Below are 24477 nucleotides of genomic sequence, written 5' to 3'. Positions count from 1 at the left end.
AGGAAACCCTTGTACACTGTTGGTGGGAATGTAATTTAGTTCAGCCACTGTGGAAAACAGTATGGAGGTTCTTCAAAAAATTAAAATAGAACTATCATATGATGCAGTAATTCCACTTCTGGGTATATACTCAGAGGAAATGAAATCAATACTTCAATGGCACTCATATTGCAATATACGAATGTATCGATCAACACGTTTATATCTTAAACTTATACGATGTTACGTGTTGATTATATCTCAAGTTTAAATTTTTTTAATAAAAATAGAAATTTTTTTTGTCCCCTCCCCAGACTCCAAAAATAGAAACATTTTAAAGAAAAAATTTCATATAAGCTGAGAAATTCCTCATTAATGTCCAACAACTCATCTTCAGAGATAAAGATGCCTCCCATGAGGATGTGAGGCTGGACCTGGGATCATGTTAGCCTCTAAACTGCTCTTTGTCATACTACTGCATAGAATGAGGTTTCACAGATGCATCCAATGAGTCAGATAGTTGAATAAGTAACCGTTTCTGATTTTTTAATAGATTTAATCAGAAAATGTTCAGCCCAGCTGTTTAAAGATACAGTTCCTTATGATGTGGGAAAGTCACCTGTTAGGTTAATTATATCTCACTATATACCTTCCTTAATAATTTCCTAATAAGTGGCCAGCAGGAAAAGACTTCCCAGCTTGCCTACTTTCAAAGGCCAGTTAAAACTTCATCCCTAAAGTTCTATAGCCTATATCTGTGAGAATCCCCTAGGACTTCTACAAACTTCACTCTTCCAGTTAATGAGCTTAAAGTCTGGCTTCAGACCATGACCTCAGGGATTACAGCTTCCTTGCACTGCTGAGATCCACCAGACTATCTGATTCCCTTCAGCTAGATTATATCTGAAAAATCACTCAATTCACTGATATTCTTTGTCCAGTGTATAAACTCAAAAAGATAAGTGAGTAGTAGCCTCTGTGATTGGGTCTGACATGACATGAGAGAAGTCTCTCTTGTGCTCCTTTCAGAATTTGAATGTTTCCCACCGTATTTAGTGAGTGAGAGTAGACATTTTCCTTCCCTCCTGGAAGCTTGTGAATAGAAAACATGTATGCACTCTAAAATTAGGCTAGAGAAATAGTGGTTCTCCTGTGCATAGTGAACACCTGACCAAAGACGACTTCTTATACTATGGTAAGACTAGAGCCAGAAGATGACTTTTGTGCCAGAAAAATTCAGACCTCTATGATTTCTCTAAAGGTTCTCCACATTCCCCTCTGGAGATTTCCAGTTTCTGTTTTTATCTAGTCTTCTGTATCTACTTGTCTTAGGCAACTCCTTTTACTTTAAGTTCTCTCATCATCTTTTGTTTGTACTGCAGACTAAGTTACAGCCACTAGGACCTTTGTGGATATTTCTCTCCTTTGAGGCTCTTATCCTCAACTGTTTTTAGCATCTACTAAATAAATCCTCTCTATGCTCTCTAGCATTGAGTCTACAGCGACTATGGAATCTGCATTGGTCTGGAAAACTGAAACCAGGAGCTAAGAGTTTCTCGGTCTGGGGAGAAATGGGTAAAAGCACATCATAGTAGATAGACTTCAGTAGTCTGAGATCCTCCTTCTTCTCTTAGACCCTAAATGCATGTGCTAAAAATAATTTACTTTTCTGATATTATTAACCACTCCATCAACTCTGGTCATCAATATTAGTGGTTAAAGGGGAAGCGAAATAGCAGAAATCAAGAAGATTTTAAGGAAAATATTGACATATTTGAAGTTTGTCTTCCATGCATACAAACCACAAGAATTTGGCCCTTCTTCCCATTTCAGGTGGCCTCAGAACATCAAAGGTTTTATATTTCCAAAAATAGTTACCCAGACCATCTCTGCCTTGCAGCACTAGACCTGCCTTTCATCCTATCTTCATTAATCTATCTATCCAGTCATGTATATAATCAACTAATATTTTCTGTGTGATTTCACCAAAAAGGTAACTTTTGAGACTTTTTTCTTGGAATGTCTTCTTGAAATGATATAAGATTATTATATCTAAACAAGTTAATAATTTATAATGGAATTGATGTTCTTTGCCTCTCAGAACTGATTGAATCTTAAATTTAGGCAAACGCTAATTTAAGTAAAATGAATTCACAGGAGCATAAACTTCAGCCAAAAATCATAGGATGGATGGTGATAATTATTTGTGATTATTTTTTAAATGACCCAGAAAATGCAATTTCCTGCTTCACTTCTCCATAAGGTGCTATCTGACATAAACATACGAGATAGCAAGAAGCAGCCTATTTGAGAAGTTTCAAACACAGCTATACAGGCAAAGTGGTAATAACACATTTTGTGGAAAACGATCCCCCTGGGTTCTACTTTCTTACTTTCCACCCTCCTTTATGTGAGCACTCAAACTTCTCTCTCTTCACCTTTTTCTGAATTTCAAAACAGACATTCAACTTCAATGTGAATTGAAGCCACCGTTCCCTCTCACAAGGTAAGTGAAGAGACTTTGAAATTAGTGCTTAGCTTTCGCTACATGGTTGAAATGAAGCCCTGTCCTCAGTTGGTCACAGTCAGAGGATCTATATTAGGTTCCAGGGGGAGCAAATCACAGAATCTCACAAGTTGGGCTTCCACCTGCCTTCCTGATGGGTTGGCTTTGTGGGTCCTCAGCATAGAACAGAGGTTTTCAAATATCGGGTCTCTAACTCACAGTTGCTCCAAAAGTCCTCCAGTTATGCTGGAGTTTGCTTGGGCTACATGCCAAAAATAAAAATGGGATTGTAGCCAGGTCTCCAATGAGAACAAATATGGAAAAAACTAGAGAGTAAATATGGAGAAAATGGCCAAAATCAAAGAGTAAATTATAAATCTTGAGAAATTTTCCAGTTAAAGTAAATGTACTGAATTGACTGTTTACTTTGCTACTGAAAAACAAAAGAAACCGTTTATTCCAGTGAGATTTTATAAATTCAGAGACAGCAGGAACTGAACTTTCCTTCTGGTTGTTCACCTTCACTGCAGAATCTGAATTAATCTGAGCTATCATACTGGGCTGCAAGTTACTCACCAGATAGAACAGAGAGGTGATTTGAATATGGGTTCTGATAAGGGGTGGGAATATGAGAACTTGTTTAAATAAGAAGTAAGAAAAGATGGGGCACCTGGGTGGCTCAGCTGGTTAAGCAACCAACTCTTGGTTTCAGCTCAGGTCATAATCTCACAGATCATAAGATTGAGCCCCACATTGGGCTTTGAACTAACAGTGCAGAGCAGGCCTGGGATTCTTTCTCTCTCCCTCTGTCTCTGCCCCTCCCCTGCTTGCAAGCTCACTCGCTCACTCTCTCTCTCTCTCCCCCTCTCTCAAAATAAATAAATAAATAGATAGATAAATAAATAAATAAATAAAAAGAAAGAAACAAAGACAAAAAGAAAGGAAAAGCAGGACATTGGCTCACTCCGCAGGAATAGAACCTGTTCTTGTGAGTTCTCTGGGCCAGCATAACATGACACTGTGGTGAAATTCCCCAGATGAAAGCTGGGAAATTCAGAGTCAATTCGGAATTCTGGGTGACAGGTTATGATTATTGCAAAGAGTTACATACCAGAAAAGACTCATTAAAGGAAGAGTCTGAGGTTTCAAGCTGGGTATAAAAAAAGTTAACCAACACAAGAACTCAGCTATGAATGCTAGAAATGTATGACTGGAAAAGCAGGACAAATAAGTGTATTCACACAACAGTTCAACAAACATTAGATAAGGTTGTTTGGCCAATCTGTTATAAGTAGGAGGCCTTGCACAAAGTAGACCCATAATATTTTGAATAATTAGGTAAATGAGAGAACTGATAAATTAATGGATAAATAATTGAACAGGAACACAGATGGATAGATTACTGAATTGACAGGGTGGACAATGGAATGTACACATAAATGTCATGGTTTTAAGCCACCCTCCCAGCATGGACAGAAATTAGCTAGTAAGAATGAGCTGCTCCCTGGGGGAAGGAACCTTTAGGTACCAATTATTATGACAAAAGATAAGTCTTCCGTCTTTGCAACCTTTCTCCACCACTTCCCAGGCATCCTCCAGTTTTGTTTATTTTTTTACTTTTTTAATGTTTATTTATTTTTGAGACAGAGACAGAGCACGAGCGGGGGAGGAGCAGAGAGAGAAGGAGACACAGACTCTGAAGCAGGCTCCATGCTCCGAGCTGTCAGCACAGAGCTCATTGCCAGGCTCGAACTCGCCAACCGTGAGATCATGACCTGAGCTGAAGTCGATGCTTAACCAACTGAGCCACACAGGTGCCCCAAGTTTTGTTTGTTTGTTTGTTTTACATTTATTTATTTTTGAGAGACAGAAAGGGATAGAGCGTGAGTGGGGGAGGGGCAGAGAGAGAGGGAGACAGAGAATCCCAAGCAGGCTCCAGGGTCTGAGCTGTCAGCACAGAGCCCAATGCCGGGCTCAAACCCACGAACCGTGAGATCATGACCTGAGCCAAAGTCATATGCTTAACTGACTGAGCCACCCAGGCGCCCCAGTTTTGTTTATTTCTAAAGTTAGAATTAAAGCTAGGTATATTCCTCTAACAAAGCACATGTCATATTTACTTTATTCTCTCATTCTTTCTACATTTAACAAATCCTGAGCACCCAATATTGCCTTTCATTCTGCTGTATGTTCGGGATTTAAGATAATATGGATGATTAAATACCAAATGTATTCTTCATAAACAAGCAACACATTTGGAGGAAAAAGAAACACTACTCATACATCCTACTAAAAGCCGGAGTAAGACAGATACGCAGGTGAAGGCCCAAAACAGTTCAGAGAGTAAGCAACAAAAGAGAACATAGAATGAAGAGAAGTAGATGTGCTTAACAAATGTCAGATGAATGTCAGCCAGTCAGAGTGTAAAAAGCACAGATATGGAAGCTTCACAGACCTGGGAGGGATGTTAAGCTTATCCACTAATCCTCTCAACACCAGAAGTTACCACAGCATTTTCAGATTCAATTTCCATATTCTAAAATTTGAAATAATGCAGCCCCTGAAGTTTTGTTGAGATCTCCCAGTAAAGAAAAAGCTAAACATTTGATAATACCTAGATATAATTGGGACCAGTGAAATAATAGGGATCATTATTTTCCATAATCCATCCAGGCAGGGAAGGAGGTAATCAAGACAGCTATACAAGGGAAGAAATAGAAATTAAGGTGAGATGGAAAAATAGGTAGGATTTAGGTCAAGATTTGTAGGGAAAATTTTCAACAGAGTCTCAGCTGAAGTCAAGGCAGAGAATAGGAGAGTAATGAGGGCACCGGGGCAAGTCTGGTCTGACCAGTTCGTGCCTGATTCTGTAGCACAGAGGTAGCAGAACCACCTGGGCAATGCTTAAAATACCCATCACAGAAAAGACCAAGTAAAACAGGTTCTCTGCTGGTAGAGAAATTACTTCAAAAATTGAGTAATCTTTAAATGCCAACCAGGTAAGTTTATAATTATTCAGGAGCACTGTAGAATTAAAAGTTGTGGTCATAGGCTTATATAGAGGAGATGCAAATCCTGACTGTTCAAACTGAGGAACTGAACATGTCCTATGAATCTGAATTTTTGGGGTGGGGGAGGGTTAATCTTAAAAATATAGATCAGACGTCTCCTTTCTTTTTTTTTTTTTTTTAATGTTTATTTATTTTTGAGAGAGAGAAAGGGAGCATGAGCAGGGGAGAGGCGAAGAGAGAGGGAGAGAGAGAATCCCAAGCAGGCTTTGAGCTGTCAGCACAGAGCCCGGTGCCGGGCTGGAACTCACTAACAATGAGATCATGACCTGAGCCAAAATGAGGAGTCAGATGTTGAACCAACTGAGCCACTCAGGCACTCCTAGCAATCTCCTTTCTTAACCCCATTTCCCACCTCATGCATATACTCACACACACATACATTTTGAAACTGTCCTTGGAATTAAATAACCAAATACACTAGAGAGAGACACATGAAGAGTAGAAATATGATAAATATAGCATGTTATTATAAAGTAATATCAAACTCTTACAAGCTTTTGAATGGAGAGTGAAACACTGTGTGACTCAAGAAAGCAGAGATGATTAGAATCACTTCTCCAAGAAGTGTATTGGATACAGTTTGACCAGTAGTATTGTAGGTTACAATCAAAGGACAGTTCAAGGAGATGAAACCATTCAGTCATAGACTAAACTGAAAAATTATATGAAGGTCTCCAGAGTTATTTGTGGGAGAGGAGCCACGAGAGTACTAATGGTCTGGTTCAGAGTTCGGGACCTGTGAGGTTGGCAATCAAGTGAGGGAAGAATCCTGGGAGGGAGGGAGAGTAGATGTTTTAAAAATCCGTGTAAAAGATGAGCACACTGAAGATGTGCATACATGGAATAAAGTAGAGATTCTGAGGTGGCACAAAAAGAAGGTGAATAATTCATGCTTCTTTATGCTTTCATTCCAGTGGAACATCTTCTGTCATGGTCTTAGGAAACCACAGCACCATCACAGAATTCATCCTCCTTGGGCTATCTGCTGACCCTCACACCCAAATTCTCCTCTTTGTATTTTTCCTGGAAATTTACCTCCTGACCATCATGGGGAACCTGATGATCATGATGGCGATTATGACTGATTCCCATCTCCACACCCCCATGTACTTCCTCTTGAGTCACCTCTCCTTCCTGGATCTTTGTTTAACTTCAGTCACTGTGCCCAAGATGCTGGAGAATCTCCTGTCTCAGAAGAAATCAGTATCCATAGAAAGCTGCCTCGCTCAGGCATTTTTTGTGTTTTGCATCGCAGGGACTGAAGCTTTTGTGCTCTCTGCCATGGCCTATGACCGCTACACTGCCATCCGCAACCCCCTGCTCTATGACCAGGTGATGAGTAAACAGTTGTGTGGGGGTCTGGTATGGGTCTCATGGGGACTGGGCTTTCTGGATGCTCTCATTAACACCCTCATGGCTTGCGATTTGGACTTCTGCGAGGCTCATGTCATGCCTCACTTCAGCTGTGAACTGCCATCTCTGTTCTCTCTGTCTTGCTCTGATATCTCCACCAACTTTGCAGTCCTGGTGTGCTCTGCCATCATTCATGCCTCTGGAACCTTACTCCTGGTCTTCTTCTCTTACACCCGTATTATCTCCACCATCCTGAGCATCACCTCCACCTCAGGCAGAAGCAAGGCCTTCTCCACCTGCTCCTCCCACCTCACTGCAGTGAGTTTCTTCTATGGATCTGCTTTTCTTCGCTATCTCATGCCAACCTTAAGTTCCCCACTGGAGTTAATTTTTTCCATACAGTACAGTGTGGTCACTCCTCTAGTGAATCCCCTTGTCTACAGCTTGAAGAACAAGGAAGTAAAAGCAGCTCTGAAAAGAATGTTGCAAAAACGTTTACAACAGCTCAGAGAGCAGAGAACAGGTAGATTTGAAGGCTGAAACGGAAAAGGTACCAGATGAGCCTGAAGCATCTCGTAGCAACAGAAAGGAAGCACTCAACAACAACAACAACAACAACAACAACAAAACCCACAATGAAAAGGGTATGTTAAAGGGACACAGGAACCAAATGAAAGAGACCCGGGTGACTAAGGATGGGACAATTTGAGCAACAAAAGAAACAACATAACATTAGATTATAACCAAAAGCATAAAATCAATACCTATACTAATATAAATAAATAATTGAATAATGAAATAAATGGAAGAGAACAGAAAATCTTCCTCTCAGAGGAATTCCAAATAACTTAGGTAGAAACTGCACTCTCAATGAAGTATAGAGCGTACCTACTTCTTAAATGTGGGCTGAACATAGTGTATTGGACCCCTTCTAAAGAATACAGTGTGACAAGGGGGAGAAAAGTGGAGAAACCTGACAAATGCTACCTAAGACAAATGACCAAGGTTAATATCAGCAATGGTTAAGTCATGTTGATAGTGTGTACTTTTGATATGATGTGATGACTGACAATGGCACTTCACTTCTGTGGTCCTCATCTCCCAAACCCATAACACTAATATAACCATGAGCAAAACATCAAATAAAACCAAATTGATGGGGTCTGTACAAAATATCTGACCAGTACTCCTTGGGACTGCCAGTGTCATCAAAAACAAAGTCTGAGAACTATCACAATCAAGAGGTGCCTAAGGATACAAGAATTAAGTGTAATGTGCTCTCCTGGATAGAATCTTAGGATAGAAATTGGACTTTAGATAACAACTAGGGAAATATGAATACATTATGGACTTTAGTAATAATTTATCAATATGGTTCATTAATCATGATAAGTATACCATACTAATGTAAATAAAATGCTAATAATAATGAAGACTGGGTGGGGGTATATGGGAATGCTCTGTACTATCTTTGCAACTTTTATATAAATCTAAAACTATTCTAACATTAAAATTTTATTTAAAAAAAATTCTCCTTCTTGATCTTAGTTGGAAAGCTCTCAGGTTTTTCCCCATTGAGGATGGTATTAGCTGTGGGCCTTTCATACAGGGCTTTTATCATGTTTATGTTCCTTCTATCCCTGCTTTCTTGAGGGCTTTTATCAAGAAAGGATGCTGTATTTTGTCACATGCTTTTTCTGCTTCTATTGAAAAGACTATGTGGTTCTTATCCTTTCTTTTATTAATGTGATATATCACATTGATTGATTTATGAATATTGAACCAGACCTGCAGCCCAGGAATGAATTCCACTTGATCATGGTGAATAATTCTTTTCTTTTTTTAAGTGTATTTGTTTGTGTTGAGAGAGAGAGAGAACACAAATGGTGGAGAGGCAGAGAGAGGGAGATAGAGAGTCTCAAGCAGGCTCTGCACTGTCAGTGCAGAACCTGACTCCAGGCTCAAACTCATGAACTGTGAGATCAAGACCTGAGCCTAAACCAACAGCTGGACGCTTAACTGACTGAGCCACCCGGGCACCCTTGGTGAATAATTCTTTTAAAGTACCGTTGAACTTCCCATCTCCAATCTCATCATCCATGGTAATCAATGTTGTGACCAGCACGGATCAGTTAATTCATGACAAGTACCACATGGTCCAAGGCATTCTGAATATTTCTCCAGACTATTCTGGTGGATGGTGAGATATTCTTACGCTAAAGCTTGGGAGGATGTTTTAAATCTTCTAAAATACTTAAAGTATCTATTAAAAAAAATAATTCTTTTTTGAAATGGACTACCACCAAAAACATAAGTTTGATATGTCATTGTACTTGAAAGCATTTCTCACTTTTTACTCTATCCCTTCTCTGTTGGCTAATTTTTTTTTAATTTTTTTTTTTTTTTAACATTTTTTATTTATTTTTGGGACAGAGAGAGACAGAGCATGAACGGGGGAGGGGCAGAGAGAGAGGGAGACACAGAATCGGAAACAGGCTCCAGGCTCCGAGCCATCAGCCCAGAGCCTGACGCGGGGCTCGAACTCACGGACCGCGAGATCGTGACCTGGCTGAAGTCGGACGCTTAACCGACTGCGCCACCCAGGCGCCCCTCTGTTGGCTAATTTTATGTCTCAATTTGGCTGGGCCATGATGCCAAGATAGTTCGTCAAACATTATTCTGGATGTTTCTGTGAGGATGTTTTTGGATGAAATTAACATTTAATTTTCACAGATTTAGAGTAAAGTAGATTGCCCTCCATAATATGGGTGGGCCTTGTCCAATCAGTTGCAGGATCAAATAGAACAAAAGGCTGCCCTCCCCTGAGCAGGAGGGAATTCTTCCAGCAGACTACCTTTAAGCTTCATTTACAACATCAGTTCTACCTGGTTTACCAGCTGATTGTTTCTGGACTTGAGCTGCAGCTCTTTCCCAAGTCTCCAGTCTGCCAACTTCCTCCATCAGATTTTGGAATCACCAAGCCTCCACAATCACATAGGCAAATTCCTTAAAATAAAACTTATTCTATACATGAATACAAAGCCTACTCTTTCTATTTCTCTGGAGAAGCATGACTAATACACCCTCCTAAACAGGTGCAAGAGGAAGAAGTTCCAGTAAACTGTTAGAGGAAAAATTATCCATGATTAGATGCACTGGAGAGGGTACAATGAACAGTTATTCTGTACCCATGTCCCCCCTCCCCAAAGGGCACAGCTCAGTGCCAAGAGAGACCTTCTCAGCCCATAATTTCTCCCATGGAGGAAAATGGGAGCATGTGAGTAAGCACCTGGCTTCCCCAGCTGTATGGGATAAGAAGGAGGCCAACTTCTTTCTTGCCTCCTCCAGAATACTAAGGTGTGCTACATGACTATGAATGAAGGGTCTTGGAGAACAGCAGCCAGTTGCTCTCAGAGGGCATCAAAGAGACATGGGTCCTACTAACCACTTCACAGATACCACCAAGAAGACAGCCTATGAGCTGGTGGTGATACCTCACCTGTGGATCCCCCCCACCTGGCCCATGGGCACCCCCAACATTCCAGATGCCTAACACACATACCCTACCACCCTGTAGCTGTCAACCTGTGTGGTCCCCAATGGCAACAAATATAAGCCTTTGCAGACAGCTAGTGAGAAAATGTAGAAAAATGGCACAACTCTATAGGACTAAGAAAATGCATGGATACTGATGCATTCAGCACCGATGCATTCAACACTGCCCTGGGGAAAGCAAACAGGAGGCTGTTGGTACCCGCCCTGGCTTTGCAGGATCAAAAAAAGGCAAACAATTTTAAGAATTCTGCCTAAGAGGAAGCAAGAAGCATAGAGTAGGTGTATCCATAGAAAAACTCAGAGAAAGCCTCAAAATACCTAGAAGGCCAACACAAGGTATTTCTCTCCTGAAGGCAGGGCAGTAGAGACTGGAGGAGGTGACTGAGTCTTCAAATGCAAAGACAACACAAGACATCAAGGAATAAGAAAAATCAAGGAAACCTGACACCACCAAAGGAACAAAATAATTTTTCAGTAACCAACCCAAAGGACTGGAGATCTATGATTTGCCTTATAAAGAATTCAAAATAGATGTTTTAAGGAAGCTCAATAAGCTACAGGAAAATACAGAAAGACAATTCAACTAAATCAGGAAAATGATACATGAACACAGTAAGAGCTTTCGCAGAAAGATAGAAATTATTAAAATTCAGCTTCTTCTGGAACTGAAGAATACAATGAATGAAATGAAAAATGAAATAGAGACCATCAACAGCCAACTGTTTGTTATCAGTAAGGTCAACAGTAGACTGGTCAACAGTAGACTATTAGTAGTTAAGTTTAGGAGGAGTCAAAAGCTATATGCAGATTTTTGACTGACTCGGGTTGTTAAAGGGTCAACTATAAATAAAATCAGAAATGAGGGGCACCTGGGTGGCTCAGTCGGTTAAGCAGCCGACTTCGGCTCAGGTCATGATCTCGCGGTTGGTGAGTTCGAGCCCCGCATCGGGCTCTGTGCTGACAGCTCAGAGCCTGGAGCCTGTTTCAGATTCTGTGTCTCCCTCTCTCTGACCCTCCCCCGTTCATGCTCTGTCTCTCTCTGTCTCAAAAATAAACGTTAAAAAAAAAAATTAAATAAAATCAGAAATGAAAGAGGAGATGTTACAATTGATACAACAGAAAAACAAAGATTAAAAAAGACTGCTATGAATAATTATATACCAACAAATTACATAGCCTAGAAGAAATGGAGAAATTGCTAGACATATATCACCTGCCAAGACTGAGTCATGAAGAAATATAAAATCTAAACAGACCAATAACAAGAGATTGAATCTGTAATCAAATCTCTCAACAAAGAAAAGCTTATGACCTGATGCTTTTATTGTTGAATCCTACCAAATATTAAAATAAGAGGTCATACCAATCCTTCTCAAACTCTTCCAAAAAACTGAAGAGGAGGGAACATTTTATAATAACAGCATTTCCCTAATACCAAAGCCAGACGAGGATACTACAAGAAAATTACAGGCCAATATCCCTCATTAAAATAGATACAAAGACCCTCAATCAAACACTATCAAACTGAATTCAAGAACACATTAAATGGATCGTACATGGGGCACCAGGGTGGCTCAGTCAGTTAAGCATCCAACTTCAGCTCAGGTCATGATCTTATAGTCTGTGAGTTCAAGCCCTGCATCGGGCTCTGTGCTGACACCTCAGAGCCTGAGCCTGCTTCGGATTCTGTGTGTCTCCCTCTCTCTCTGCCCCTCTCCCACTCATGCTCTGTCTCTCTCTTCCTAAAACAAATAAATAAATAAACATTTTTTTTTATTTTTACTTTTTGTTAACGTTTATTTATTTTTGAGACAGAGAGAGACAGAGCATGAACGGGGGAGGGTCAGAGAGAGAGGGAGACACAGAATCTGAAACAGGCTCCAGGCTCTGAGCTGTCAGCACAGAGCCCGACGTGGGGCTTGAACTCACGAACTGCGAGATCATGACCTGAGCCGAAGTCGGACGCTTAACCGACTGAGCCACCCAGGCGCCCCAAATAAACATTTTTTTTAAGAGGATCATACACCACAATCAAGTAGGATTTATTCCAGAAATGCAAGAATGGTTCAATACTGAAGATCAAAAAACATGATATACACCACATTAACAAAAGACAGAAAACCTATGATCATCTTAATACATGCAGAAAAAGAATTTGACAGTATTGAACATCGTTTCATGAAAAAACTCTCAACCGATAAGGTAAGAAAGAATGTACCTCAACATAACAAAGACCATATATGGTAAGTCCATAGCTAATATCACACTTAATGTGAAAACAGAAAGTTTTTCCTCAAAGAATAAGATGAAGACAGGGTGCCTACTCTCACCATTACTATTCAACATAGTTCTGTAAGTCTTAGCCAGAAAAAAATGGTAAGAAAAAGAAACAAAAGGCATCTAAATTGGAAAGGAAGAAGAAAAATTGTTTCTGTCTGCAGATGAGGTGATCATACATATGGAAATACTAAAGACTCCACCAAAAAGCTATTAAACTAATCAATTAATTCAGTAAAGGTGCAGGACACAAAATCAACATATAAAAGTTAGTTTATGGTCAACTAATCTTCAACAAAGCAGAAAAAAGAATATCTAATGGAAAAAAGACGGTCTCTTCAACAAACGGTGTTGGGAAAATTGGACAGCAACATGCAGAAGAATGAAACTAGACCACTTTCTTATACCACATATAAAAATAAATTAAAAATGGATGAAAGAGCTAATGTGAGACAGGAAACCAGCAAAATCCTAAAGGAGAACACAGGTAGCAACCTCTTTGACCTTGGCCATAGCAACTTCTTACTAGACAGGTCACCAGAGGCAAGGGAAACAAAAGTAAAAATGAACTATTGGAACTTCATCAAAATAAAAAGCTTCTATACATTGAAGGAAACAATCAATAAAACTAAAAGGCAACTAATGGAATGGGAAAAGATATTTGCAAATAACCTAATAAAGGCTTAGCATTTACAAATCTATAAAGAACTTAGCAAACTCAACACTAAAAAAACAAATAATCCTTTTAAGATATAGACTGAAGGGGAACCTGGCTGGCTCAGTCAGTTAAGTATCTGACTTCGGCTCAGGTCATGATCTCACAGTTCGTGGGTTCGAGCCCTGTATCGGGCTCTGTGCTGACAGCTTAGAGCCTGGAGCCTGCTTCAGATTTTGTGTCTCCCTCTCTCTGCTTCTCCCTCACTCACACTCCCTCTCTCTCTCAAAAATAAATAAACATTAAAAAAAATTCTTTTTTAAAGAAATGGACAGAAGACATGAATAGACACTTTTCCAAAGAAGACATCCGGATGGCCAACAGACATGAAAAGATATGCAACTGATCATCAGGGAAATACAAATAAAAACCACTATGAGGGGCGCTTGGGTGGCTCAGTCAGTTAAACATCGGACTTCTGCTCAGGACATGATCTCACGGTTTGTGGGTTCAAGCCCCATGTTGGGCTTTGTGCTGACAGTTCAGGGCCTGCAGTCAGCTTCAGATTCTGTCTCCCTCTCTCTTCACCCCTCTCCCACTGGCTCTTTGTCTCTTTCTCTCTCTCTCTCAAAAATAAATAAACATTAAAAAAAAAAATTAGGGGCCTCTGGATGGCTCAGTCAGTTAAGCATGTCTTCAGCTAGGTCTTGATCTCACTGTTGCAGCCTGAGTTGCAGCCCTGCGACCAGCTCTGGAGCTTGTTTCAGATTCTCTCTCTCTCTGTCTCAAAAATATACATTAAAAAAAAAAAATACATACACACACACACACACACACACACACACACACACACACACACATTAAACGGGCGCCTGGGTGGCTCAGTTGATTGAGTATCTGAGTCTTGATTCTGGCTCAGTTATCATCCCAGGGTCGTGGGATGGAGCCCCGCATCTGACTCTGTGCTGACAGCACAGAACCAGCTTGAGATTCTCTCCATTCTTCACTCTCTGCCACTCACACTCTGTGTGTGTGTCTCTCTCTCTCAAAATAAATAAATAAAAATTAAAAATAAAAATAAAAAAATAAACATTAAAAACTTTTTTGTTTAAAAATTAAGAAAAAGGGGCGCCTGGGTGGCTTGGTCGGTTAAGCGTCCGACTTCGGCTCAGGTCATGATCTCACAGTCCGTGAGTTCGAGCCCCGCATCGGGCTCTGTGCTAACAGCTCAGAGCCTGGAGCCTGTTTCAGATTCTGTGTCTCCCTCTCTCTCTGCTCCTCACCTGTTCATGCTCTGTCTCTCTCTGTCTCAAAAATAAATAAACGTTAAAAAAAAATTTTTTTAATAAAATAAAAAAATAAATAAATAAATAAATAAAAATTAAGAAAAAAACAAAACATGATGAGATACCACCTCACATCTGTCAGCATGCCTAAAATTAACAACAAAAGAACCAATAGGTGCTGGCAAGGATGCAAAGGGGAAACTTCTTGCACTGTTGGTGGGAATGCAAACTGGTACGGCCACTTTGGAGAACAGCATGGAGTTTCCTCAAAAAGGTAAAAATAGAACTACCCTACAATCCAGCAATTGCACTACTAGGTATTTACCCAAAGGATACAAAAAGTACAAATTTGAAGGGGTACATACACCCCAGTGTTTATAACACTATCCACAACAGCCAAGTTATGGAGAGAGCCCAAATGTCCATTGACATATACATATATATGTATATATATATATATACCACATCTTCTTCTTCTTTATATGTGTGTATATATATACATATATATATATATGGTATGTATATATATATATGTATACCACATCTTCTGTATATATATATATATATATGTGTATATATATATATATATATATACAGAACAAAGGTATATTTTCACAGAAATAGATTTCTTAAATCCTATATACATACATATATACACATATATATAATACATAAAGAAGATGTGATGTGTATATATATATATATATATATATATATACATGCATATATACACATATATATACATATATACACACACAATGGAATATTCCTCAACCATCAAAATTAATGAAATCTTGCCATTTGCAACAATGTGGATGGAGCTAGACCGTATTATGCTAAGCGAAAGAAGTCAGTCAGAGAAAGACAAATACCACGTGCTTTCACTCATATGTGGAATTTAAGAAACAAAATAGATGAACAGATGGGGGAGGGGTGTGGAATAGAGAAAAACAGACCATGAGAGACTCTAAAAGATAGAGAACAAATTAAGGATTGATGGAGGGAGGTGAATGGGGGATGGGCTAGATGGGTGATGGGTACTAAGGCGGGTATTTGTTATGATGAGCACTGGGTGTTGTATGTAATTGATGAATCACTGAATTCTACTCCTGAAACCAATATTGCACTGTGTGTTAACTAACTAGAATTTAACTAAGTAGAATTTAAATAAAAATTTTAAATTAAAAAGAATTAGTTGCCTTTTTATACACTAAGATCAAGCTGTCTGAAAAGAAAAGAAAACAATCCCATTTATGATTGCATCCAAAACAATAAAAGACTTAGGAATAAATTTAACCAAGAAGGTGAAAGACTTGTGCACTGAAAACTATCAGACACTCCTGAAAGAAATTGAGGAAGACACAAATAAATGGTCAGATATCCATGTTCATGGATCAGAAAAATTAATATTGTTAAAATGCCCATACTATTCGAAGCCATCTACAAATTCAGTGCAATCCCTATCAAAATTCCAATGGCATTTTTCACGGAAATAGATTTCTTAAATCCTAAAATTTGTATGGAACCATAAAAGAGTCCACATAATCACAGCAATCTTGAGAAAAAAAAACAAAACCGGAGGCATTATATTTCCTAATTTCAAACTATGTAGCAAAGCTATAGTAATCAAAATAGTATGATATTGACATAAAAATAGACCATTGGAATAGAATCAAGAGTCCAGAAATAAACACATGTATATATAGTGAGCCAACCTTTGCAAGGGCACAAGATTACACAATATAGAAAGGATAGCTTCTGATAAATTGTGTTGGGAAAACTGGATATCCACATGCAAAAGAATGAAACTAAGCCCCTATCTTACACCACTTACAAAAACTACTTGAAATAGATTAAGTACTTAAACATAAGACCATACGACCTGTAACCATAAAACTCCTAGAAGAAAACATAGGGGTTGGGACTCCTGGGTGACTCAGTTGGTTAAGCGTCCCACTTCAGCTCAGGTCATGAGCTCATAGTTCATGGGTTCCAGCTCCACACTGGGCTCTGTGCTGACAGCTCAGGCCCTGGAGCCTGCTTCAGTTTCTGTGTCTCCCTCTCTCTCTGCCCCTCCCATGCTTATGATCTGTCTCTCTCTCTCTCACTCTCATTCTCTCTCTAAATATAAATAAATGTTTTTAAAAATTAATTTAAAAAGGAAAACATAGGGATAAAGCCCTTTGATTTGCTCTTGGCAATTATTTTTTTGGATAGGACACCAAAAGTATAAACAATAAAAGCAAAAATAAACAAGTGGAACTCCTATACATCAAAGGAGACAACCAACAAAAAGAAAAGGCAACCTACAGAATTAGAGAAGTATTTGCAAACCATACAACTGTCATGGAGTTAATATCCCAAATACATAAGGAACTTTCCAACTCAACAACAACAAAAAATAATCCAATTTAAAAAAATGGGCAAATCACCTGAACAGACATTTTTCCAAAGACATTCAAATGGCAACAGGTACATGAAAAAATGTTCAACATCACTAATTATTAGGAAAATGCAAATCAAAACTACAAACCTGTTAGAATGGCAATTATCAAAAAGAAAATAGATATGTGTTGGCAAAGATGTGGAGAAAAGGGAACCCTTGGGACATTGTGGGAATGTAATTGGTACCACAATTACAGGAAACAGTATGGAGATTCATCAAAAATTAAAAATAAAACTACCATATGATCCAGGAATTCTGCTTTGGGCATGTATCCAAAGGAAACAAGGTTAGTATCTCAAAGAGATATCTGTACTCCCGTGTTCATTACAGTGTTGTTCACAATAGGAAACATGGGAACAACTGAAGCGTCCATCAATGGGTGAATGGATAAAGATGTGGTATATATATATGCAATTGAATATATACAATGAGAAAGGAGATCCTGCCATTTGCAACAACACAGATGAATCTAGAGGACATTATACTAAGTGAAATTAGCCAGAGATAAAGACAAATACTTTATGATCTCACTAATATGTGGAATCTTTAAAATAAATGAATTAATTAATTTTAAAAAATGAATGCATAGAAACGAAGAGTAGAATGGTAAATGGTGGTCACAAGGGGCTGGAGGTGGAGAAGATAAGAAGATGATGGTCAAAGGGTACAAGCCTTCAGTTATAGGATGAATAAGCTCTGGGGATCTAATGTACATCATGATAACTATAATTAATAATATTCTGTTGTATACTTGAAATTTGCTGAGAATAGACCCTAAGCATTTCACCACCCCCAGACACAAACATGTAACTATGTCAGGCGATGGATGGGCTAATTAATCTGATTGTGTTAATCATGTCACAAAGCAAAAATATGTAAATCATCACATTGCACATTTTAAATATATAAAATTTTATTTTTCAAGTATAGCTCAACAAAGCTGAAAAAGCAAGAGGGAAGAAAGGGAGGGAGGAAAGTACAGAAAAAAACACCAGACACCCAGAGTTCTCACTCAAGTTTCCAGTAAGATTTTGAAGTCAAGTTCTGAAGCCAATATCTGAGATAATCTGCAGAATTTGCAAAATGCAACTTCTCCAATTAACGCATGTAATCTTGGCTTCAGGCTCTAACTCCAGGGAATAACTAACTCCATCTTTCTCTTGAGCTCCCAAGCTCAGTCAGCCAATAAACTAACTGCATGACCTATAATTGCTTTTCTAGAAGTTAGAGCTAAGAACTACTCTCTTGAACACAGTATTTAGTCGCAGAGAAAACTAAATGAAAAGACACCAAGTAGCCGGGCCCGAGATCATCTGAGAGAAATCTCTTACCCAAATTGTACTTGTTGAGGATCTGAGAATCTTTTCACTGTGGCCAGTGGAGACATGGATGACCAAGACTTCAGGACAATCTAAATCTAGGACAGTCTGTCTTCCTGCCCTCACTGTGACTCCCAACTGGAAAAATAAAAATTGCTGTTTTCCCTGGAGTTATTTTATTGAAATATTAATTCTTAGAACCTCAGATAAGTTCTACATAGAAAAAGAACTACAAAATGTCTTCAGTACCAGAAAAGACAGGAGCATGGTAATATTTTCTGTAATTTTTCTGAAAGTTTTTCCCAAATCCTTTCCAGTCACTTTATACTTTTATTAATATCTCTACTCAGGTCTTCTCTCCCTGCATCTCTGGGACACCTCTTTTCACTTTCTCACCTCACATTCCACTAACAGAGACACCATTGTATAGCAATGCTCCCTAAAGCATGTCTATATTTCTTGTTATGTTCCAGTGGGCCTTTGTCCTCAAGTTCTCTTATTAGGTAATGAGGAGGTCAGTGTTTACTCAATGAAGAATGTTAATTATTGGGAAAGGGGATTCCATGAATTTTAGCAGAAAATATCAGAAAATATTGGTGCCCTAGAATATACTCTTTTTTCCTCAATCCTATTTGTGCAAAGAATTCATTTCTCGGGGCGCCTGGGTGGCGCAGTCGGTTAAGTGTCCGACTTCAGCCAGGTCACGATCTCGCAGTCGGTGAGTTCGAGCCCCGCGTCAGGCTCTGGGCTGATGGCTCGGGGCCTGGAGCCTGTTTCCGATTCTGTGTCTCCCTCTCTCTCTGCCCCTCCCCCGTTCATGCTCTGTCTCTCTCTGTCCCAAAAAAAAATAAAAATTAAAAAAAAAATGTTAAAAAAAAGAATTCATTTCTCTATTATTACCCATTCCCATTCTGATCTGTGCTAAAATAATTAATGCAAAAAAGTGGGATACATATTTATAACAATTTATTCCGATCATCAGGCCCTTCTATAAGTACTGAAGCATTTCAGCTCTCTCCTCCTAACTTCACTTATCAATTAAGACTTCAACATTTTCTGGGGCGCCTGGGTGGCGCAGTCGGTTAAGCGTCCGACTTCAGCCAGGTCACGATCTCGCAGTCCGTGAGTTCGAGCCCCGCGTCAGGCTCTGGGTTGATGGCTCGGAGCCTGGAGCCTGTTTCCGATTCTGTGTCTCCCTCTCTCTCTGCCCCTCCCCCGTTCATGCTCTGTCTCTCTCTGTCCCAAAAATAAAAAAAATAAAAAAAATAAAAAAAAAAAAAAAAGACTTCAACATTTTCTGAGTTGAACTATACCAGGCCAAGTATCAGGCACCTACCGAAGTAAGTCTCATATTTTGATTATTGGTCCTTAACTACTACTGCTCACCTTGTAAAACATTGGTGGCATCATTAGACCTAAAGACTTGATACTTCATAACTATCTCAATGTACAACCCTTACCAAAACTTATTTTACTTTAGACATAAACTCACTTGGGTAAAAGCAATCTCCAGTGTTGAAATTTCAGCAAAAAGGAAGATAGTGATTATTTATGATGCTATTTGATTTCAACTTTATATTCTACTTCTGTTAAGATGGTCTTTGAAAAAAAATGTGGAATGCTAAATGAGTTTATTTTTGTTGTTGTTGTTCTGTGTGCAGTTCAAGGAAAATTGATAAACAGTCTCAGAAGAAACCCTTGGGTTGCTCTTCCCACCTCTACCTTTTCAGGAACTACCCCAAACCCCCTACATTCACAACCATTTTTAGATCTGGAACCATTCACTCCAACTTTGGACTGAATTGAATTCACTGTGTTTCTTCTGGGAGGTAAGTGAGAAGAGTTTGGTATTAGCATCTTATCATTTCCTTAAAGATTAACATAAAGACATTGTCCTTCTTTGAAAGAAGGTATCATTTGTCAGAAGGTCCATGCTTTGAGCCTAGAGTGAGATGGGTCATCAAGTCACATGATGTAGCTGTCTCACCGATAGACTGTGGTGCCCCCATTCCAGGATAAATTTTCAGGTTTTGGATCCACAATGAACAGCTTCTCTAATATGCTCTGTAGATGCTAGAGTATTTTCATACTAAGAATTGGTCCTTATAGCCAGGTCTATATTAGAGAGTCACCATAAAAGAATTGAACCAATTTCTCTGATTTCAATACTAAATACCAAATTCTTAAAAAAGTTCACAGTCTTGACTAGAATGGATTTTGTTCACAGTGTTATTTTGTTAATGTAAAATCCAGGGAAGTTGTTCACTTTCAAAAGAATGTTATGGACTTGCTAGGGGATAGTATATATCATCAGTCTTCCATCCAATAGGATTCCTGAAATGAGCAGGATAGGGCAGTTTAAAATGAGTACTTTGACACCTGATATGGCTGCATTCTATACCTCAGTGAAGAAACAGAAAAATACTGACACATAGTGAGGCAAAGGGCATTTCTCAGAACACTTTGTGACAATATATTAGCATGTGGTGGGTTTTAGTTTTATTTGAAGCTAAACATTCAAACAGATTATAAGTTAACAGCTCCTACAACTCAGATTTAGTATTGTTGTTTGGTCATCATAAAGCATATTATGTTGCTAGTTTTTAAAAGACCCAAACTATGATTTATAAAATTTATTGGCATTTTTGCTGGGTATGTTTAAATAAGATTTAAATAAAATAACAGATTTTTTAAAAGCAAGTAATGTGTCAAAAAAAATTAAGAGTTTTACGGACTCAAAGATAAAACTGACTTTTGCAGGTAGTGCTTCTTCATTACTGAATCTTCTTCATTGGTTTGGCACAACCCCCTGGGACTATAGGTTACCCACTGGACAGAATTCAGAGGTAATTCAGAAACACATTCTAAATAAGGGCACAAAGTTTGGGAGGTATATACTTGATAGATATAGTATCAGGGACGGGGAGGGTGGAGAGGAAGTTCAAGGCCTAGGAAATTTTACTTCTGAGCAAGATTATGCCTTTTATTGGAAGTCCTATGATTAGACTTGTGTGGTAGACACAAAAAGTAGAGGTCCCAAGAAAGATTTGGAGTTCAAAGGGCAGATCAGATAGTAGCAAAGCACTCATGAAGATCCCAGGAAAGTCTGCGTATGAACGTCAACCATAGGTTGCATCTGATGAGGACACAGGCTAGGGGGATTATCACACCTCAGTAATACTCGGGTAGGTACATTCACACAACAGTTAACAAAAGTACACTGGAGAGTTGTCTTCAACTGCATGCACAGCACAGTGCCTTACAGTGAACAGAGATTCAAAAAACTTTTGTTCAATAACATTATGGATAGGTGGATAGATGGATGGATGGATGCTTAAATAAGCAAAGTGTGGGGTGATCACTATGAAGCAGATATCTGTAGGTATTAGTGATTTCAGAAGGAATAAGCCCTCTTTCAGTCTATTACAGCAAAAAGGAGAGAAATATTCCACCTCTTCTCTTTCTCTTCTAATTCCAGGCCCCCTTAATGCTTTGCCCTTGACCTGAAGTTGACCTTCTGGACCTAGAGATAATCACTAAGAGTTTTTACTACATAATCTGTTCAATTTTGTTTATTTTTGTATTTAACTAACAATGGTTCATTTAAGGTCCATTAAATATTGATTGGGAGGTGAGTTAGAAAATAATTCCTGCCCTCCTTTGAAACTGCACTCTCATTGTAGACATAGGAAACAATACACTCAAAACTAGGTGATAAAGCAAGCTAGTAATATAAATAATGGCAGAACTTACAATGTGTTGATGAATTGTTACCCAGAAAAGGGAAGCAGACAAGGTTTTACGATTCCTGACTAGAAAGAGATTAATTAGAATCTCACATTAGCTTATTTAGCTTTATTTTCATCACCTGAAAAATATGGTTCATGATGATTTTCCCAGAGATTTATGTGAGAACAAAGAAGGAAGTGGTCAAAGAAGAACTCATGGATCAGGTGGTAAATAAGGTGGGAATTTCAAGATAAATAAGATGTAAATCAATTAGTAGAAACGCAAAATAGGTCAACCTAAATCAAATCAGAGAGAACAAGAGTGATGGGGAACAAGAAATGCCTACTGGCCTCAGCAGCAGGGCATCTAGAGAACCTTGGGTGATTAACACTTTGAAATCCAAACTAGGGAGTTTGGCTTTTTCTCTAAGCAGATCATTTAGTAGATCAGCTCTATATCTGGAATAGATATTCCAGCTCAGAATCTGGAATATGTGGCAGATTCAATTCCTTGCTGTTCAAAGAACTGATCAGTGTGGGGATCTAGACAAGTTCTAGGATCACCGGGCTTAAATGTTCTCACCTGTGAAATGAGTTCAGTCTCTTCCCTCACCATCTCCTGTACAAACACACACACAGTGGAAAACATGTGCGGAGGTCATTTGTACAAGATCAACAGCTACGCAAACACAACTTTGCTATCATTAATCAGTTAATGAACCGTCGGTGGGTTTTGAAGAAGGGAGTAAAAACCAGGTAATAGATGTGAGCAGAGATCTGCATCAGCCTCTCCAAGACATCTGCTGGAATTCACCTAGCTTCGGGATTGTGTAACTTAGTCATGGGACAGTTCTCTGGTAGGCCTACGTAGTCGACCATACCCCCACACATTAGCCTTATTAGGAAAAAGTCCAGTGGGGCTGGTCCAGAGCTCAGACACAGCACCGCAGAGAGCCGGGGAGGAGAAGGATTCCATGGAACCATCGAAGGCAGATATGAGGGCTATGAACATGAAGATCAGACCAGGCAGGAGGGATATATAGGGAAAGATACAGGGAATGAATAACAAAGAATAATACCTTCTGCAAACTGTTATGGAAAGAAGAAAATTTAATGGTCTTCCTAAATTTTCTCTAAAGAACAGTGACCATAAATGGCCTCAGGGAATCACAGCCGCATCACAGAGTTCATTCTCCTCGGGCTGTCTGCTGACCCCCATGTCCAGGCTCTGCTCTTTGTTCTGTTCCTGATGATTTACCTTCTGACTCTGCTGGGGAACCTGCTGATCATACTCGTGATCCATACAGACTCTAACCTCCATACACCCATGTACTTCTTCCTCAGCCACCTCTCCTTCCAAGACCTCTTCTATTCTTCCGTCACTGTGCCCAAGCTGCTGGAGAACCTCCTGTCTCAGAGAAAAGCCATCTCAGTAGAGGGCTGCCTGGCTCAGGTATTCTTTGTGTTTGCCACTACAGGGATTGAGGCTTGCCTGCTCTCAGTGATGGCCTATGACCGCTATGCTGCCATCTGCCACCCTCTGCTCTATGGCCAGGTGATGAGTAAACAGCTATGTGAGAGGCTGGTGTGGGGTTCTTGGGTTGTGGCCTTTCTGGATGCACTCATGAACATCCTCCTGGCTTTGAATATGGACTTCTGTGATGTTCAAACCATCCACCACTACTCCTGTGAGCTGCCTTCCCTCTTCCCTCTCTCCTGCTCTGATGTCTCCACCAACTCTGCGATGCTACTCTGCTCTGCGCTCCTGCATGCCATTGGGACCTGCCTCCTGATCTTTTTCTCTTACGTTCGCATTGTCTCCACCATCCTGAGCATCGGCTCCACCTCAGGCAGAAGCAAGGCCTTCTCCACCTGCTCCTCCCACCTCACTGCAGTGAGCCTGTTCTATGGCTCAGCCATTTTTCGCTATCTCATGCCAACCTCGGGTTCACCTCTGGAGCTGATCCTCTCCATACAGTACAGTGTAATCACGCCCCTGGTGAATCCGCTCATCTACAGCTGGAAGAACAAGGAGGTGAAAGCAGCTCTGAGGAGAATGATGATAAAATATTTACAATGTCTCAGCACAGAAGAGATATAACATGAAGAAAACAGAACAGAACTGCAGCAAGAAATCTCATGACTGACATTAAGTTCCTGATTTCCTATTTTGTCACATGTTGCAATATGCATTGCTGATGCTCCCTTTGGAAAAATCACCAAGGAAAGTGCTGGAAGCTATTTTGCTTGCCATGGCTCAGAATCAATCCTATTCAGACACAGAGCACGTAAATCAGAAAAC

General features: G+C 39.5%; 2 protein-coding genes across 2 annotated transcripts; both read left to right on the top strand.

Moving 5' to 3' along the window:
• The first annotated feature begins 6486 nt into the window (after window positions 1-6486).
• Window positions 6487-7558, top strand: LOC131484025 (olfactory receptor 8S1-like). The gene has a single exon (XM_058682316.1). The coding sequence runs from the start codon at window positions 6487-6489 to the stop codon at window positions 7447-7449; it is 963 nt and encodes a 320-aa protein (XP_058538299.1). The 3' UTR covers window positions 7450-7558.
• Window positions 7559-23328: 15770 nt separating this feature from the next.
• On the top strand, window positions 23329-24276 carry LOC131484024 (olfactory receptor 8S1-like). The gene has a single exon (XM_058682315.1). The coding sequence runs from the start codon at window positions 23329-23331 to the stop codon at window positions 24274-24276; it is 948 nt and encodes a 315-aa protein (XP_058538298.1).
• The last annotated feature ends 201 nt before the right edge of the window (window positions 24277-24477 follow it).

This window comes from Neofelis nebulosa, chromosome 8 (genome assembly GCF_028018385.1).
Source record: "Neofelis nebulosa isolate mNeoNeb1 chromosome 8, mNeoNeb1.pri, whole genome shotgun sequence".
NCBI lineage: Eukaryota > Metazoa > Chordata > Mammalia > Carnivora > Felidae > Neofelis > Neofelis nebulosa.
Note: the sequence above shows the minus strand (reverse complement) of the source record. Positions and strands in the feature narration are given on the sequence as shown.